Source organism: Ambystoma mexicanum, chromosome 5q, assembly GCF_040938575.1.
Source record: "Ambystoma mexicanum isolate Mex_15411 chromosome 5q, UKY_AmexF1_1, whole genome shotgun sequence".
Classification (NCBI taxonomy): Eukaryota; Metazoa; Chordata; class Amphibia; order Caudata; family Ambystomatidae; genus Ambystoma; species Ambystoma mexicanum.
Window position 1 is genome coordinate 1,361,330,530 of NC_090933.1, and position 20,736 is coordinate 1,361,351,265.

At 46.6% G+C, this 20,736-nt stretch overlaps 1 protein-coding gene across 1 annotated transcript in view; it reads right to left on the reverse strand.

The window, feature by feature from the left end:
* The window catches only part of LOC138498427 (fish-egg lectin-like), a 118,149-nt gene that overhangs the window by 84,740 nt on the left and 12,673 nt on the right, over positions 1 to 20,736 (reverse strand). The window contains exon 2 of the mRNA XM_069622183.1: positions 19,261 to 19,500. Within this exon, the coding sequence (XP_069478284.1) occupies positions 19,261 to 19,500 (240 nt within the window). The remainder of the gene's footprint in view (positions 1 to 19,260; positions 19,501 to 20,736) is intronic.

The following is a 20,736-nucleotide window of genomic DNA, read 5'->3' on the forward strand; positions in this document are numbered from 1 at the left end:
CGGGGGTAGAAAAGTCCCTCTGGACCTTCTCCTACCAATAACCCCATACCCTCTTCACTCACCTGATGATCCCGTGGCCACCACAGCTCCAGGAGAAAGGCCCGCTGAGGAGGGGCAGAGCCAGGGAGATGCCAGATGGAGGTGTGGAATGGCTGTAGACCGGAATCAACGCTCCCTGACAGGGACTCTTTTGTGCATAAAGGAAATAAAGTATTGTTTCAGCATCAATACCGTCTTCTGTCGTCCATCTTACCCGCGGTTATCTTAAATAACCTTGGTATTGTTTTAGGCTATCTTGGGAGCCTCGGACTTAAACCTGCTAGACCATATACTTTGTTATACAGTTCCGGCTTGGTTTATTCGTCATTTCTTTTTGAAAATGTCTTTCTCGTGTTTTACTCTACGTGCCAACCCAGGTTTGGTTCCTACGTACACCGTCCTTTTGCGGGCTTCTACATAGAAGTCCTCCTTAGGCTCCTGAAAGTCTGGGTCGGCAGGGTGTGAGGGAGGGGTTTTAGAACCACTGCCATGGGTTCCCTTGGTACCCAAGTTGCACTCCTGTTTGATTGGCTAGGTGACTGTCCCGCCAGGATAGCCACCCTGCTTTGTGATTGACAGCCAGGCAGTGTGAATGGGGGAAAACTGCATAAAAAGCCGGTCTCTGGGGCTGGAAAGGCAGAGTTGCCACTGGAACGAAAGAACCGATGAGGATCTGACAGAAGAGGACCCCTACAACGACTGAACCACCCGGTGAAGCCCTGCTACAGGTCCTAATCTTCCGACTCCAATGACAGAGAAGATCTACCAGGAATCTTCTTCCCCTGAGCTGGTGGGACCAACCAGTTTGCCCAAACTGCAAGCCAGGACTCCCTCCTCTGGTCAAAGTTGCTGTACAGAGCTACAGTGAACCGGATAGCCAGGAAGGTCGGACCCTGCTTGGGTTTTAAGGAGCGCACCTTTTATTCAATGCTTTGCTCTGCTGCTGGTTTCTTTCCTAGGCAGTGCAGGACCCTCCAGTCTTCCTACTTTATGTCAGTCCGACAGTCGCTTCAGGAACCATGAGCCTGCAGGACCTGCCAGGAACGTCCGCCTCAGCTACAGCTTCTCCATTTAAAGGTACTGTGCAAATCCGGTTGTTCGTTTCCTCCAGCCGCCGGTGAAGGTGTGTGAAACCATTTGACGATCTGATGGCTCGTCCTTCTCTACTCTTTAAACTAACTTTTCTACCGATCAACTTCGTCCAGAACTCTTGGCAAAGACTTAACCGCAAACTACCCTGAACTCTGTGATCTTGAGCAAAAGACTTTTGTCCTATTGACTTTGGCCCTAAGCCTTTTTGATTTGATTCTATCACTGTAGTTCCTCTTTCTAGATTGCCCTGCTTACTTACCTGTTGGTGCTGCTCAATTTTAGTCTAACTTTGTCTTTCCCTCCCTTTTAAATTATTGGAGTCCCATTTTGCTCACAATTCATTTTTGAGCTCAACTTGTCCAGAATCTATTGGGAGTGGTGTGGTGTATTAAGAGTGTGATTTTTCAACTGATTTACTTTAGTGAAATGTTTTACAACTGATGTGTAAATAAATGTGTATTATTTTACTCAGAAACCTTAAGTCAGTGGTTGTTTGTTTGTTTTATTATTTGTAATGCGCCAGAATACCCTAAGGTAACATGAATTTGTGAAGCTTAGTTACAATAACAGCGATATGTACAATTACATACACACAATAATATTAATAACAGGATTATATACATATATGCAGGTAAACACATGTGGGTACAATATGTACAGTTGGCAGGAATAAGAAAGACTTAACAAATAGATGTGTTTGAGGCTTACGTCTTCAGCCATAAATCAATCTTGGATCGGAAGTTTTGATAAAGTAAGTCCATTCTGAGAGTTGGCGGTAGGGAGTTCCACAGTTTAGCCGCTTTCACTGGGAAGCTATTGCCCCCTATAGTGGAGTGTTTAAAGTTGGGGACAGAAAGGCAGTCTATATAGTCTGTTCTTGTGGGTCTCAGGGAGGTCTGTCTATGAAATCTGTTGATCAAGTAAATTGGAGCAGCGTTATTGAGGGACTTGTGAGTAAGTGACATAGTCTTCTGGAGGATTTTGTCATTGATAGAAAGCCAATTATTCTGTTGGCTGTGTACTTTGATATGATCTTTTCTAGAGGTGCCCAATGCCGCTCTAAGAGCGTTGTTCTGAAGAGTTTGTGGTTTGCTAGTGGTGGCTTTGGAGGACCCAAGATTGAGAGCGTTGCAGTAGTCCAGGCGGGACAGTATAAGGGCTCTAGCAAGGGTCAAGGAGCTAGTGTCGGACAGAAATGGTTTGGCTGCACGGATCGTGGACCGTGGAAGGGGCTAGGGAGTTCACCTGTCTGTTCAAAGAAATGTTGGAATCCAAATAAAAGCCTAGCATTTTAACCTCTTGTCCCACCTTGATGCTGTTGCCATCGATCGTGAAAGATCAATAGGCAGGGCCTAGTTTCTTTAAACTGGCGGTAGTACCCAGGATGATGAGTTCAGTTTTATCATCATTCAGGCATTGTCCATGTGTAGTCATCCATGCCTGGATGATGATGTACACTCTATTCACCAAGGCCAAATCCTTCCCTTAATCTCCAGAAAGCGGAAGGAGGATCTGGGTATCATCTGCATAGTTAGTGTAGGTGATACTGAGATGATCCAGATCATCGAAAAGGGGTTTGGTAAATATATTGTACAGTGTAGGGGAGACACAGTAGCCTTGTGGCACACCGCAGGTGATGGGTATGGGGTCTGATGCTGCTGTGGGTGAGAAGACCCTCATAGTTCTGCCATTTAGGAATGATCTAATCCAAGTAATGGCCTCAGCAGAGAAGAGAGCCGATGTATTGAGGTGGGTACATAGGACAGAGTGGTCAACGAAGTCGAATGCCGCAGAGAGGTCTAGGAGGAGGAGTAAGGCGGCTTGGCTGTTATCTCTGAGCTCATCAACCTGTGTCTTAAGGTCAATAAGAGCAGTCTCGGTCCCATGTTGAGGACGGAAGCTTGATTGTCTAGCTCCTAGTAGGGGATGCTCTTCCAAGTACTTCTGTATTTTTACGTAGGCGACCTTATCCAGGATTTTTAGGAGGAATGGTACGGTCGTTATGGGTCTATAGTTTGTAGGCGTGGCTGGGTCAAGTGTGTTTTTATTTAGTAGTGGTAGTACCCAGGATTGTTTTAAATTGATAGGGATAGAACCGGTGGAAAAGGAAGCGTTGATTAACTTAGTGATGAAAGGGGAGAGGTCACAGGCAGCGTCTTTAATGATCTGTGCGGGGCACAAGTCTCCCTGGAAGTTGGAGGGTTTCAGTGACAAAATGATTTTTTCTACTTCAAGTGTGGTGACTTTAGAGAAATTAAAGCGGGTGGTTTCCCTTACAGTGGGTTTCTCGGGTGGTTTGGACGGGTGGGAGTCATTCAAGGAGGCTTTTTTACAGAAGATTTTGTTTTGTAGGGTGGCGATCTTGTTGGCTAAGGCATTTTGGATTTCTGAGCACCAGTTTTTATCTTTAATTCAGGTATCTGGTTGTGCTACAGGGGTTTCTACTTCTTTAAGGATGGAGAATAATTCCTTCATATTTGATTTGGCTCGGGCGATACGGGAGTCGAAGGTAGATTGTTTTGCCAGCTAGAATTTTTTTTGTAAAGGGCAGCTAGTTTAGTAAGTTTGAGTTTATTAGCTGCTGACGGGAATTTTTTCCAGGTGGCCTCACAGTTTCTTTTTTGCTGCCTTAAATTTTTAAGGAATGGTGTATACCATTTGTTCAAATGCATTTTGGGCTTGATTGGTCTGAATTTGAGGGGGTCGATTAGGTCCAGCGAAGTGGACATAATTTTATTGTATTCTTCGACCAAGGTTTCAGGATCCATGTTGTCAGGGAGTGTGTTGAGTGTGGAGAGTAAGTTTAGGATAAGTCTCTCCACAGTGATGCTCTTTTTGTTCCTCGTGAGTGTGGGTGGAGCCCTGCTGGCCGGCAGGGGCGGGGGTCAGATAGTAGAAAGCATGAACGATATCAGATGATGGTCAGTCCAGGCTAGAGGTGATATGTCGGTAATGTTAGCTTGACAATTGTAGTCAGCCACCCAATCAAGTATTCTACCTTTGGCATGTGTGGGTTCCATACTTCTTTGGGTAAATCCTAATTCAGAAAGGGTATTACAAGTAGTTTTGGCAAATTGGTCTTCCGGGTCATTGAAACCCATATTGAAGTCACCAAGGGTGAGTACTTGAGTGGAATTTTTAAGGTTGCTGGATAAGATGGTATTAATGTCCTCATCAAATGTGCCTATTGGGCCTGGAGGGCGATAGAACACGTGAATGTTGAGAGTTTGGGCATTAGTAAGGGGGACTTTAACTGAGAGTAGTTTGCAAGAGAGGACGTTGATAGTGGTTACTAATATCATGGTAAGACTACATTTGGTGATAATAGCAACACCCCATCCTCTGGAGTTGTGTCGGTCTTGCCTCAGGATGGAATAATTATCTGCCACTGCAAGCATAAGCGTGGGGCCTGCTGCAGGATGTAGCCATGTCTCCGTGATGGCAAGGAGGTCAAGTTCTTCTTTGAGGATCAGGTCTGCAATTTCTGTTGCATGAGCTACTAACGATCTGGTGTTGATCAGGGCTCCCTTGATTTGGGGGCTCACGGTGGTTGTGGAGGTTGTAGTGGGAGGGTGGTTTTGTCTTCTTTCAGGAATGTTCTGATTTGGGGGGCTGTGTAGAGGTTTGTGGTAGGAGTTCTGAGATGAGTTGGGTTTTAGGGTGTTTAGGCTGACGGTTGTGGATCTTAGTCTGTGCAGTAGGCATAGAACGGGTGAGTGGCTCATAGATTTTAGCTAGTCTAGCTCTGAGTATTGAATTCCTGTCTATAGTAGGGCGGGGGAAGCTGGTAGGCAGCTCTGGATGTGAGTCATTTATATCTAGAGGTGAACTACTAGGAGATTTAATGTTAGGTATGGTCGAGTACATAGTGATAGGTGAGTGTGATGACATGCTAAGCAGTGCTATGGGCCCAGCAGTGCTATGGAGCAGAAGGCAGGCGATCAGGCTGATGACCAAGGGAAACATGCTAAGTGGTTATGGCAAATGTGTTCAGATATAAGGGTGTTAAGTCTAACGCTTTGGAAAGGTGCTCGTGCCTGGGCCGATGTAGGATTGGGCTCTCGGGCTAGGCAGTAGCGAGGTAAAGGAAGTAGCGCAGGGCAAGGAGAGGTACTAGCCTCAGTCAAATAAGTAGGGGAGTATAGTTTCAGACTCAATACCGTAATGGCGTGTGCCTTGTGCACAGGGAATAGCAGAACGGCCGCCCGACATAGGGCACTAACCACACATTGGCAGTGCTGTGCTAGCATGAGAGAGTAACATCATTATAGCCCACGAGATAACACAGATTAGGCTAAAATGCGATGGGGCAGCATCACCATTCTGATGACACAGTCGGGCTAGAATGCAATGGGGTAGCATCTAAGTTCGAAATAACACAATTGGGCTAAAATGCAATGGGGTAGCACCTCAATTTGAGATAAGGTTTATTTGAATCATAATAATTGCTGTCCTTTGTGTAACTATTCATACTGCTCACTTGCTCTTGAGATAAGTCTGGCTGCTCAGCCATCGCTACCACTTTACTGTGTAGTACAGGCTTGTACCAAAGGTGAATTTGTACTGTCACTTGTAGTCTTAATTGTGTGTGGTGTTCCCAAAGGGTACTGCATATAATTCTGCCTAACATAGAGACCCACAACCCTAAGATCGACTGGTGTAAACGAGTTTTGACCTTTCCCTGTGAATGTGCTGATACCTGTTACGACAAAAAGATCCCGTTGAAAGGCTCCATCAACCCGAAATCAAAGAAGGGAACACACTGGGCCTCACCAGCTCGCTGCCACCGACATACCTGGATTACCAAGATGTCTTTCAGAAGGAGTAGGCGAACATCTTACCCCCGCACAGGCCGTATGACTGCCAAATGGATCTCGTACCCAGAGTCCAAATTCCCTGCCAAACTGGAGAAGTGATTTTTCATATGCCAGAGGTAGAATTCCTTGGGTTTATCCTCACATCACGGGGTGTACTCATCGACACACGCAAGTAGACTCTATCCTCAATTGGCCCTCACCAACATCCACAAAAGGTGTACAAAGCGTGCTCGGGTTCGCCAACTTTTATTGTCGATTTATTCCCAGGTTTTCCCAAATCGTCCACTCAATTACCTCCTTGCTACGAAAAAACAAACAATTCCATTGGTCTACAGAGGCAGAGGAAGCCTATCAGATGCTAAACCAAGCATTTACCACAGCACCAGTTTTACGACACCCTCAACCAGACCTACCATACGTGGTTGAAACCGATGCCTCCAACATCGCAATGTGTGCAGTTTTATCACAACGAGACCCTGAAACAGGACAGTTGCATCCCGTAGTGTTTTGGTCTTGTAAGTTTTTGGCACCTAAATTAAACTACGCAATCACTAATAGAGAACTGCTAGCGATCAAAGCAGCTTTTAAAGCATGGAGACATTGGGCCTGATTACGAGGTTGGAGGTAGCCATGGAGCTGTTAGCTCCAGCTCCATGGCTGCCTCCAAAACCCTACCAACTCCGCCCTGGTGAATGGAGCAATTACCGGTCCATTCCAAGGTTGGCGGGACTGGTAATTCCCCATTCACCAGGGCCCTTCCCCATTCCCATTAAGCCCCTCTAGGGCTCAATGGGAACGGGGAAGGTGCTAATAACGGTACCGCAAATTGCGGTACCGTTACTAGCTCCAGAGTCCCTTTGCGGGTCCCGTCCTTAACGCCTGGAAAAACCAGGCGTTAAGGGAGGACCCGCAAAGGGGGGAACTCTTAGTAGGTCGGTAAGGGATTATCGGCACCGGTGCCCTTACCGGTGCCGGTAATCCCTTACGGCACCGGTGCCGGTAATCCCTTACCGCCCACCTCGTAATGAGCCCATTATGTTCTTGGAGCTAGACACACAGTCACTGTCATCACGGATCATCGTAATCTACAGTATCTAAAGACTGCTAAAGTGCAATCATCACCACAACTCCGCTGGGCTCTCTTCTTTATGGAATATGATTTCGTCTTTACTTATAGACCCGGAGTACGCAATGAAAAGGTGGATGCACTGTCATGCATGAGCGAGGAAAAAGAGGCATTCACTGCACCAAACCGCGTGGCCTCATTCCTGAGGGACGAATCCTAAGCACGATTGCTGCAACCACCTCTATAGATGACTTGAAATCTGATTTGCAATACCTCATGAATCCATCAGCACAGCAAAAGTCGCTATCAAAAGGAGACCGATATACCATCGTGAATAACCAGCCATACTTTCAAGGGAGACTGTATGTCCTGGACAAAAAAACTGCAAAATCAAATCATAGCAAACTACCATGATTCATTAGGAGCAGGACTGTTAGGGAGAATTCTCCAGAAGGGCTAATTTCCCTTACCCGTTGAGTCCCTCAGCAGCTTTTCTGGATTTCTAGGGTTTCATTTTTTCACTTGGTAAGAGTGTGAGCCTTTTTTCCCACTCGTACATGTGCTTTGCTGTGTGTTGTACATTTTTTTGCTCATGGTCTATGGAGTCTCAACAACTCAATAGGCATCATCGTTTTACTGTGTGTCACACAGCACCTTTAGTGCAGTGACACAGGGTTGTCTTTTTAGACTTACCACTTTAAACTCCATTTTATGGGACTGACTACTGTTTCCCAGAACATGTAAAGTTGCCATTGACTTTACTAGTCTTTTTAAACTCACAGACCCAGTACAACCTATCTTCCACTAGAGTATTGGAGGGGTTAATAGTTATCCCCTTTTGTCTGATTCTCATGGAACATTTTAATATTCCCCGTTCTCTAAGATTTGGCTGGTCGCAGTGGTATCTACCATTTTTATTGTACCGCGTGCTATGAAAATAGCTTCAGTACCATTAGAGGCTATGGTGGTAGCCTCAAACTCTAACCACTTGGGCCCCTTTTATTTTTATTTGATTCCGGTCGGGTTTATTCGACATTTCTTTTTCTAAAGGCCGTTCTTGTTTTTTACTCTGCGTGCCAAACCAGGTTTGTTTCCTTTGTTCGCCGTCCTTTGGCGGGCTTCTGCACAGAAGCCCTCCTTAGGCTCCTGAGTGTCTGGGTGGACAGGATGTGAGGGAGGGGTTTGAAGCCCACTGTACAGGGTCTACTTGAAGACCGAAGTCGCACTCGAGTTTGATTGGCTAGGTGAATGTCCTGCCAGGACAGCAATCCTGCTGTGTGATTGACAACCAGGCTCTGTGAATGGGGGATTTGGTGCAAAAAAAGCCAGTCTCTGGGACTGGAAGGCAGAGTCGCCACTGGATCGAGAGAACCGAAGAGAAGCTGAAGGAAGACAACTGCTGCAACTACTGGACATCCCGGTGAAGCCTTGCTGCAGGTCCGAATCGCCTGAAACTTCGATGACAGAGGAGATCTGCAAAGAATCTTCTTCCCTTGAGCCTGGTGGGAACAACCAGCTTGCCTCCCTCTCCTGGTCGAATTTGCTGTCCATCGCTACAGTGAACCGGATAGCCAGGAGGAACAGAACCTGTTTGGGTTTTAAGGAGCGCACCTTTTATTCAACGTTTTGCTCTGCTGCTGGCTTCTTCCCTGGGCAGTGCAGGACCCTCCAGCTGTCCTCCTTCTTGTCACCACGACTGAAGCTTCAGGAACCGTGAGCCTGCAGGAACTGCCAGGAACAACTGCCTCAGATACAGCATTCTTCTGCTTTTAAGGTACTGTGCATATTCAGTCGTTCTTCCAGTCCGACCGTGGTGAAAGTTCTTGAAATCTTTCACCTCTCTGAAGGCTTGTCCTTCTCTTCTCCTTTGAATAACTTTTCCTCCGACCAACTTCGTTTTGAACTCTTGGCAAAGACTCAACTGCGAACTACTTTGAACTGTGTGATCCTCTGCAAAGACTCTGAACCATTAACATTGGCCCAGACCTATTGAATTGCATCCTAGTTGTAGTAGCCTTTTCTAGATTGCCCTGCCTATAACTTGTTGGTGCTGTTGACTTTGAATAAACTTGTCTTTTCTCCCTTTTAAATTGCTGGAGTGCCATTTTGCTCACACTTCATTTAGAGCCTAACTTGACCAGAATGAGTGTATTAAGACTGTGATGTTCTACTACTTTAAGATAGTGAACTGTTTTATAACTGATGGGGTAAATAAATGTATATTCTTTTACTCAGAAACCTTGAATCAGTGTTTGCTTGAATCATAGTAAGTGTTGTCCTTTGTTTAACTTCTTATACTGCTCACTTTACTCTTGAGATAAGTCTGGCTGCTCAGCCATCGCCACCACTTTACTGTGTAGTACAGGCTTGTACCAAAGGTGAAATTGTACTTACACTTGTAGTCTTAATTGTATGTGGTGTTCCCAAAGGGTACTGCATATGATTCTGCCTAACAAGTACATCCGATAATAGCTAAAATACAGGCTAAAGTAAAGAAAAGCTACTGGTGGCCAACTTGGAGGAAGGACATTACCCAGTTCATCGCAACCTGTGGGGTCTGCACACAGCACTAGTCCCAAAAACAATGTCCTGCAGGGCTTCTACATCCTTTGATGGTACCCCCGGCACCTTGGCATATGCTGTCAATGGACTTCATTGCAGATCTTCCCCCCACAATGGATACAACACCATTCTGGTAATTGTGGATCAGTTCTCCAAAATGGCCCTCTTCATTCTTCTGAGAGGGCTCCCAACTGCTTCTGTTCCGGCTACTGTATTTTTAGAACAGATTGTCTGACTACACTGGTTTCTATCAGTACTAATATTGAATTGTTGAACTCAATTTGTTTCTGCATTCTGGAGAAGATGTTGCAAAATCGCCAAAATCAACTTTCCACTATCCAGGAGTCATCATCCCCAAACCGATGGCCATGCTGAATGGACAAACCAGACCCTAGAGCAATATTTAAGATGTATGTTGCAACAATCCAAGGACACATGGAAGAACATACTCTGGTTAGCGGGATACGCATACAACAATCCCATCCACACCAACACAGGGAAAACTCTATTCTACATGGTGCACGGAAGACATCCACGGACATCTGTTTTTGACCCTCTCGAGGCGTTGGAAATGCCAGCAGTAACAACCTTACAAAAAACCGTAACGCAGGTTCTTAAGGAAGCAGCCGAACAACTGGCCAGAGATAAAGAAAGACAGAAACAGTTTGTGGATTGACACCGAAGAAAGGCTCCAAACTACCAGGTCAGAGACAAAGTTTGGTTAGCGTCCAAAAACATTCCTTTGAAAGGACCAAGGGCCTTTTACCCGATATACTTGGGACCCTACGCTATCAAGGCTGTAATCAATCTTGTAGCCATGAAATTAGAACTACCCTCCTACATGCAAATCCACCCGGTATTTCACGTCTCACTCCTGCAACCAATGAAACCAGGTAAGTGGATCAGTACTCCACCACTTCCCGAGATAGTAGAGGGATAGCCGGAATATGAAGTCAAAACTATCTTGAATTCTAAGATACTTCGGTCCAAGTTGTATTATCTTATAGACTGGAAAGGTTATGGGCCTCAAGACTGAACCTGGGAACCTAGTGAGCTTGTCCATACTACCTGGCTGATCAAGCAGTTCCACCGCAACAACCCCACCAAACCAGGATCAGGAGGAGGACCGTCCTTGAGAGGGGCCTTGAGGGGGAGTTCTGTCATGGCCACCTGCCCTAGGACACAGACACCACACCATCAGGTGATGGGGCAATGGGTCACATAACCCATTCTCACTCCTTTGGGACGTATCAACATAGGGGGCCTGGCTGGACTCTGTCCTGGCACCTTTGGCACCAGGCTCATGTAAGAATATAAATGGGAATGCTTCATTACGGCAGCAGAGCACTTCATTGTACAAGACTTTCCATGTGCTTTACTTCAGGAGCAGTTCCGCGTGCAGACTATTTAGGCGTGACTCCCAGGGCTGGGCTGCAAGTGCAGAATTCTAGGAGTGGCAGGGTGTGGCCGACAAGCCAGGACTAGTTGGCGTGGCCTCAGGAACTCAGCTATAAAAGCTGTTCCATCATCTAGGCCAGTGCTTCGCGTTCATTTGCACATGCCTGCAACGTAACGCTCACCGCCGCCTGAGTTGACAGACCTACCTCTTGGATCCAGCATCTTACCTGGGTGGGTACCGCTTGGAGACCAGTGTCCATTCTACCATCCGCAGATTCATTCTCTGGAACTCCGCAATCCTGATCTCAATACCACCGCACATCGCGCTCTTCCTTCACAAAGCCAATTCCTGTGGAAGAAATGGAAGACAAGGTTAGAACATTATTCAACATTCCATTTAGGGTCGCGCCTCAGTCAATCCTCGCGCACATCCCTAAGAACCATTTACCTGTTTCCGGACCATCATAGAGCTATCTTCATTCCCTCCAGATTTCACCCTGTGCTTCGCAGCCGCAGCAGGGGCCACATCATCGCCTATATGGGGAGAAAGCAAAACAGAGACATGATTTACAGAGCAAGCAAGGATGGAATTGTGAATATTAGCATGCCCACAATTAGTTAGAACTGTGAAAGTTAGCATGTCCACTCTTAGATGGAATTGTGAAAGTTAGCATGTCCACCCTTAGATGGAATTGTGAAAGTTAGCATGTCCACACTTAGATGGAATTGTGAAAGATAGCATGTCCAATAGCCTCTCTGTGATTCTAGAAATGTGCCCAACAGCCCCGCTGAATTTAGAAGTGTGCCCTGTAGCCTCTCTGTGAATTAAGAAGTACGCCCAATAGCCTCCCGTGGAAAGTTGAATATAGAAGTGTACCCAATAACCTCTCTGTGAATTTAGAAGTCTCTGAAAGGGCATGTAACCCATCATATCTCACCAACACGCTTACTCTCTCCTTACATCACCACTCAAATAGAACACAGAGATACTATGACACCATTCGGTATAGCTGTTCTCATATCAACATTTGCCGCTCACCCCACATCACTCTAAGTAATCACTGCTGGTTACGCACCCCCCAGCGAGGCGTTCTCCTCAGGCCTAACGCAGCCACATCCGATCTGGATGAATCCTGCCAGAACAAACACATACTCCTGACCTCTCAACCACCACACCTACCGCTAGAAAGCAGCTATTACACCGATACCGCACGAGCTGTACACATACCCGGTGCTCACACGCATCTTTTTGACTCTCTCTACTCTCTCTACTGATATGAACTTCGGTTCCCAAGGGCGTTCAACCTACCAGCGCCTTCAGACCATACCAATGGTATATAAGGCGCTATATAAGTGCAAAATAACATAACATAACATAACAAACAATACAAAACTACTAAAGCAGGCTGAAAGCTGACAGGAGAGAAGAGACAAAGAGAGAGAAACAGAACAGCACTCACCTGAAGTGACGTGGAGTAGTCACAGCTGGACTGGGGTACCACATGCGAGGGACCAGTGAAGGAACTCAGACCCCGACATTTAAGCGCCCCTGTCAGAAGCAGCAGGATGGAGAGCTCGCCATTAACGATCATCAGGAGCAGCACCACCAATAGTCGCAGTCCATAGCATAATCACAGAGGGAGAAGCCAGACAAGGGTGACCTCAGTCAGGGAGGGCTGCAACCATGCTCCAACGACCCGGCAGAGACCAGGTGAGCATAACACTTGGCCAAATCCTCCTTTCAGAATGGTGGCGGTGCTTCTAGTACCATTGCCATTTTCTGTGCAACCTCTCTGTATGTAATTTGTAACCAGAACCTCACACTCATTTCCAACATCATTTCTGGCTCCTCTCCTCTTTCTTCTGAAAACAATTTCTCATCCGTTACCTATGTTAGCCTGCACCCCTCTGCCACTTCTATTATTGCCCTCCATGCTCTCCCTTGGCCATCAGTTGCATGCAACCCAATCCTCTCTTGCCAGAACTCCCTCAATGTCTATAGACACAAATGTTCCCTCCTTCTCATCCAATGGTGTCTCTGGTCTGAACAGGTATTCACCTGCCATTCTCCATACCTTCCCTGCTATGCCTGACATCCATGCAAGGGCCATGTCTGTCCCGTACTTGAACATCTCTGGGTCTGATGGCACCACCGTCTGTTCCCACAATATGTTTGGACAATCTGCCTTACAGTTCACATGTGTATTTCTGGTGTAGAACATACTATGCCTTTCTCTGTGAATGAGATGGTCATGTTGAGTCTGCTCATTATGTTGCGACCCAAAATGTTTACAGGTGCTTGTTTGAAGTAGAGCAAAGGTAAAGATAAGTTGTGATTGCTTATTGATAAGGAATCAGTAAAGGGAACCACTTCTCAAGCCCCAGAAAATCCTAGAGTGTTCTTGGCATCGCCTGACAATGCATATGTCCCTTCCCGAATGCATTACCTAGTCGCCAATGTGTCAACAAGAAAGGAAAATGTTTTGTCACCTATCGCCCCCCGTATGCGAGGTTCCTCTGCAGTATTGGGTGTGAGCAACAGAATGGGACACAACAAGTTCATCTGTGGGCTGTCCTGTTGTGGGTACATTGACAATCCGTTCCCCGTATAAGGGTTGTTTCCTTCTATGGTGACCCCTCCCACTCGTCTAACCAGTACTGTTGCCACTGTGTCCATGGGTTCTGGGGAATTACTGTCTTGTATTTATGTTAACTGTTGTGCTGCTTGCAAATATTGGGGCAGTGGTGCTTGCATTTGTGGTGCTGTCATGTGAGGAGCTGTCATTTGTGGTGCTAGCATTTGAGGCGCTTGGGGCTGTGCTTGTGGGCGTGGTGCCTGAGTCTGTGGTTGCTGTGTTTGTTGTTGTGTTTCTGTACCTGACCTTGTTGGCGTGTGTCTTGGGCATAGTAATAGTCATCCTGTCCTCCTTGGTAGCCCTGCTGCCCTTTATCTCCCCACCCTTGTTGCATCCCATATTTCTACATGCTTGGGAAATGTGTCCTAGCTGCCTGCTGGTCCTGCACTGGGGTGGTTCCCTCCCTTGCCATGGGAAGCCTCCCTTAATTCTACTAGTCCTTGTGACATTTCTTGGTTATATCCCCGAAACCCTCTTGGGAGTTGGTGTGATTGGAGTCCGAACCCCGCCCCCTCTGAAAACCTCCCCAACCTCGATAACTCTATTGGTACCCACCCCTTCCCCTGTATCTTCCTCCCATGGGCAGTATGTTTTGGTTCATTGGGTTGTATGGTATCTGTGGTGGGTATTGACGCTGTGTTGTCAGTGCTTGTGCCTGTGGGGTGGGGCTTGTTATTACCGCTCCTACCAGCGCATATTTTTGACAATTTCTTTTGAACGAGCTTGGCTTTGTCTGCTTTCCTTTCCTCTGTCTTTTGTTTAACCTTCTCTTGCCCTAGCCTGCAATGGCGCACTATGGTGAGCTGTATTTTGGGGCATCCCTTTGCTTCCATCCCCACCAATTTTCACCCATTTTTCTGTACCGCTTCTGGTAACCCTTGCACCAAGATGTGATAAAAGATTGCTATCATTTTGTACCACGGTTCTCGAGTTTCAAGGCTCCAAAGCTCTTGAATCTCTTGAATATAATTAACAGGATCCTTGTCGTCATGCATCTTGCGTGACATAATAATCCCAGTGTGTGATGTGTCACGATATTGTGTTTGCAGCACTTTCCATACGGCTGCTCTGCAATTTATGAATGGTGATCCGTCATGAGCTGTGTCTTGTATGGTCACCGCAGGGAATCCTGCCCTCTTCCACATGTCATCAGCTGCATCACCCTGGATGGACACTAGTAGCCCCTTAACGTCATCCACTGCCAGTCTGTGCTCTGCTGTCAGTTTCTCCATTTCATAAATCCATTTCCCTGCTCCTGAACTTAATGAGGGTAATCTGCACTTAACATTCTCTTTGTCTGTGTGCTTCCAGGGTACGTACTGTGGTCTTGTCCCTCCCCTCTCTAATAGGGCCATCTGAGAGTATGCTGCTCTTTCTTCCGGCGTCCGTCTATATTGTCTGATCTGGGTAGGCCTTCTTTTATCATCAATGTCTGTACATATGTATATTGGTTCTATCCATTCCTCTGCCCCTATCCCATCAAACTCTGTTTTTGCGCAACGCAGCCTCTTGTCATCTGGTTCAGTGCTGCTGGTGGCCTGCCCTGTACCCCACTGTTGCTAATCTTTGGTGTATGGTGGTGGTGTATACATTGGATTTGAATACCCTTCCACTCCCCTTAGTTCCCTTAATGGATATATGACCTGTTCCTCATCTGCGTCATCGGATATTACACTAGGTTGGGCTGGAGTAGGCATGGAAGGGTCCGATCCCTCCGCTTTTGCCTCCTGTTGGTTCATCATCCATACCCGCTCTCCTGCCCCCTCTTGGAACATGCGGCACAGCTGGAATATGGACATGGGATTTGCTAGTTTCATCCCCTTCTATGTGCTCTGTAGATGTGTCAGTAGGGATTGCAGCACATCCTAGTTGAAACTACCGTTACGCGGCCATGGGTTCATTGTTTTTCCCTCAGTGTTCTTCGAACACTGTATACTATACTTTACTATCTTATCCTCATATGGTGGCAGGGTCTTACACAGATGTTGTATTGGCATTACTTCCCCCACCATTCCATTATACATTGGGCACATCATTAATTGTTTACCTGACCTCTAATCAAGGGTTTCTTACTCCGCTGTCAATGGAGAAAAGTTACAATGCAATAGTTATCACCTTCACTTGTTACGAGCCTCAGTGGCTCAACACCTTACATGGTGTACTCCATGTACAGTCCCTCCTTCACCAGTGCTGCCATTCTCTGGCAGATACCCTCAATCCTGCGTATGCGCCTTCCGCGCACCATCACTGGTTCACCTCTCTACCAATCCCAAGTGCACAATGCTAGCTCCTCACTGTCACAACACTCCATCCTATGCAACGACCTATGGGTGACGTCACCAAGTTAAAGTTCGAACAGATGGATAGACAAATTGTGAGCACATAGAACATTTACCCCTTGCTTCAATCCCCCACAGAAAACCTCACAAAACCCCACAAAAAATCCCACAGCTGTCTACCTACCTCTCCAGGGTAGAGCATACTTTTATTTCTTGTGACTAACTGCAACCGTTGCATCGCCTAATGTGTGAAACAACTCTCTCCAGGAGACTTAACCAGCTAATACACCTTCCGCATTCTAGGATAGCTCCAGCTAACACTTACGGGGACACAAAACGGCTCCTGACTACCTTTCTCCGGTTAGTGCTTTTCCGGTTGTCTCTCAATTCCCGCGGAGGTCATGCAGGTTTCAGGTCCGTCGGCTAAGGAGGCAGCTTCTGGCCGGGCTGACGCCACAAACCATCAGGTCTGCTACCAACTTGTTAGGATGGAACTCCCAGTCAGACAGAGCGGTTTTCTAGGAGTTCGCGGATACCAAACTCGTGGAAGGCCTAACTCCTTCCCAACCCCAAAGGAAGTCAAGTCCACACAGGTAGTAAGTTCAACTGTTTATTATAGCCAACAAACCTTCAGGGATTAGCACATGGAGAGAAGCCCAGGTAGAGTTCAACGATCTCTGGCTCGCAGGCCAGTTTTGATGATAAAGTGCGTCACAACTTCATCACACTCTGGGCCCTTCTCAAACCTAACTCCACTCCGTGTTGTCTAGTGAGTGGTAGTTCCCCTATAGTAGCTCCTATAGAGATTACTGAATAGGACAGAACTGTGTCAGGCGTCAGGCCTTGACCATCCCTGAAAACTGCTACTTACTAATTGTTACAGTATGCAGACCTACAGATTGGTCGTTGGCCCCAACTATCAACCCCTAGGGTAATGAATTGTGATTGGTTGGGCTGCAAGCCCCCGGGCCTGGGACAAAATCGATTCCCAGCTCGCAAGGCACCTGTTCACGGTGCTGTGTGCAACTATGTGTCTGTGATGTGCAACTATGTGTCTGCGTTATAACCGTGTGTTGACCATCATTGCCATGACAGTGCTCCTTTCCTAGCACATAACTGCACAACTTTGTACAACCATTGTCTGGTTCATGAGATGGCTGTTCTTCCCAGCCACCAGATCTAAGCCCATTATCAGCTCGTCCAGTTCACATGTTTGAAGACCGCGTTTGTGAGCTCTGGAGCTCTGAATTATTCTGATTTTATGAGGAATAAGGGCTCCTCCACAGTTGGTGTTACTTCGGTTCAGGGTAAAGAATGTCATTTGCAACATTGCTACCTTTGCAGTGGCTTTGTTCCTCACATGGAAGATCTGCTCGCACAGCATTCAGCGTAGCTCCAGGTTCTCTGAGACGGCTGTGGCCTAGTAAGATTTCCTAAATCCTGGTCTGGCTTCTATTGTATGTGCCTTCCCATAGTATCATAGGTTAATGCGTTATGGTTATGTGAGGTCCCATGAGTGCTCCTATTATTCCGTAGGGTTAATTTCATGTAAACATCTGCAAGCAGTCACACATGATCTTCTTGCTTCTTGCGTTTCTGCATTGCTGCAACAAGCTAAATGGCAAAATAATGAAGGTGCAGACAGTATGAGCATGTCACAGTCCTCTAGCTGATAGAACTGTACGCATGTGTTCTTCGTGTAGTTGGGTGTGTGTGTGTCCCGAACGTGCGGATGGCATGTGTGCTTCATGTGGTGTCTCTAATGACTTGAGGCATGGCTTCTCAGTCCTTTAGTCTATTCTGTCCATGTAGCTGTGTCTGGTTCCTACTTGTGCGTCTTCATCCACTTTGAGTAGTGTCCGCACTGCTCCGGGGTTGAAGGGTCAGCTAAGAGGGTATTTCTCGTGGTAGTTGTACATCGTGGGGGCAGTGGGGATTGGTGTGAGCTCGTATGATCGGCGGCATATAGTCTTTTGTGCTTCCGATTGGAGTGTCTTCCGGGACGGGGGGCATATTCCGACCATCCCTTTTCACACTCTCTTCTAATTTTCTCCCTTTACACTCTTGGTCTGTCTGGTTCGGTTTTCGAATGGTTTCACGCTTATCTTTCTCACTGTTCTTACTCGGTAACCTGGGCTGGTCAAACCTCCTGCCTATCTTCTTCTTTACAGAGTCCCTCCAGGGTCTTTCCTTGGCCCCCTGCTCTTCTCACTGTACACAGCCCCCTCTATGCTCTTATTTATTCTTTTATTCTTTCTTTTCATCTATATCCAATTACACACAAATGTTCCTTTCCTTTTCCTCCTTTACTGACACCTTACACTCTGTTGTTTCTAGATGTCTCTCTGCAGTTCAACATTGGATGTCCTCACACTTTCTTCACCTCAATCCCTCAAAAACAGGGGTTCCTTTCTTTCCACCCACTACGATTCCTCCCAATATTGTACCCTCACTTTCTTTTCCCTTGTCTTCCCTTCCCTTCTCTCCCTCTGCCCGCAATCTGGGTGAAATCTTTGACCCTTCTTTCTTCTTTTCTTTACATATTTCTCCTACTGCTCGATCAAGTTGCTACGCCCTGTTTGACATCCATCGTGCCAGACTCGTTATTTATTTCCATGCCACCAAGCTGTTTCTTTCCTGTTTCTCCTGAATTGATGACTTCTCTGCTCTTCTTCTTGGTCTTCCTGCTTATCTTCTCCCCCTTCGATTTGTTTATACCTCCTCTGTTTGTCTTCTCTTTTCTCTCTCTATTCTCGATCTTCTATGACACCCTCTCTACACTCTATATCTCTTCTCCCACTCGAATCTCGTCTTCTTGCTCATTTCCTCTCTATTGTCATCAAGTGCATCCATTGTCCCGCTCCTCTATACCTTTCCTCCCTTATCTCGTTTTACTGTCCTCCATGTGCCCCGTTCCTAGAATCAGATTATTTTCTCTGTCTTTAAACCCCTCTGCGTGTCCTCTGGCTTACATTCCTTTTTCCTCCTCGCCCCGAAGCATTGAACTTCTCTCCCTCTCTCTATCCGTTCCTCCTCCTCTCTCTGTATCTTCCAGACCAACCTTAAAGCCTATCTTCTATCTGCTCTCTCTCGATCCTCGCTCTCCTCTTGTTTGTTTGTTTATTAATTTATAATACGCACCAAACCCAAGGGTATCAGGGCGCGAACAGTACAGAATATGCAAGGCTTAAGGTTACTGGGTTACATAGTACGATGAGACAGGTATATGTACATGAGAACAATAGGAAAGATAAGTAATACATATACATTTCTTCTGATTTGCCGAACAATCGCTATATAAATTAAATAAAAATACAAATACAAGTAAACTTACAATCATGGCATGAACACGTTTATCATCCTGTACCTACCCTGTGTTTGGACCCAGTCTGCGCCCACCAGTTTGTAGACGTAGAAGCCTTCGTTCACGCCCCAAACTCCAGCCGAACCGACAGAAACATGGGTGAGGGCACTGGGAAGCTTTGTCCAGCTGCAACCGTACAAGGTATAAACCTTGCCATCTGAATTGACCCCAAACACCTGCCCATTGCCAGCATCAATCTGCACGAGCGATCCGGGCACCTCGGTACAGCTTATTAAAACAGTCTGGCCTAGAGTGAGAGAAGAGGAAAGGGTTAATAGACACAGATACAATGATCATGGTCATGAAACTGACCTGCAAAGACCTGCAGCATAACATCACATTCCCGCCCAAAATTTCATATTCCCCATTGCTACGGAGATTTCATTGCAAGTGTGTGAGTTCATTGCTCACATTCTTGGACGCTACTTGTCAAAGATAAGGGAAGTGGCACATATCACAAATCCCTGGGTCATGTCAAATCATCATGGCAACCATGCAGGTCCCTGTGTTGAGCTGGGCTGCAGCAATTGCTTTCCAGAGAAGCCCCCTGAATGTGATGGGCAGGGCAGCCTGCGGGCACGCACAAGGGCAAATGCAGTTCCCTCTCCTCAAATGCAGCATGGACCCATACTTACCACAGGGGCAGATGCCACAAGCCCGAAAGCCATGCCACACACCCTTGGCTGCCACCCTCCCTCCCCCTGGATAATTGAGCCTCCTTGTACCCGCCCCCAAACCCGACCCAGAGGACTTGGGGGCTGGCTCCCTCTGTTGAATACATGCAGCCCTCCCAGAGGGGCTTTCACCAGACTTGCTATCTCATTTATTTATTTTAATGTTTGCAATTATTTATTTGACCTTTTTATAATGTGTGGACAAGCAGATGAAAGAGAGGACAGACCAAAAAAAACATATAGTTACTTTTACATCCAGCAAAGCATATAACACATGAAGAAATGGCATTAAAGTGCTTCCAGTCCAACCCTTGGCCATACACTTGATACCAGAGGCAGGAGGCCTGTGTTCCCTTTGGACTAAACACAGGCAAATAACTAAGATACTTAGTGATGCAGTGAACCTCCGCCTCGAATAGCAGCTCTCTGGCCAAACATTGGCTGAAAAAAAGCTATTCAGCGTAAGAAGATTTATTTATTAGTTTGCATCTAGAGACAACCACTCAAAGTGGTAAGGGTGAAGTAGAGCCTGCCATTCTCAAACGGGCAAGTGTGCAGTCGACACTATCACTCTCACAGTGGTAAGGGCGGAGTAGAACCTGGCATTCTCAAAGGGGCAAGTGTGCAGTAGACACTGTCACTCTCACAGTGGTAAGGGCGGAGTAGAACCTGGCATTCTCAAAGGGGCAAGTGTGCAGTAGACACTGTCACTCTCACAGTGGTAAGGGTGGAGTAGAGACGGTCATTCTCAAAGGGGTAAGTGTGCAGTAGACACTGTCACTCTCAAAGTTGTAAGGGTGGAGTAGAGA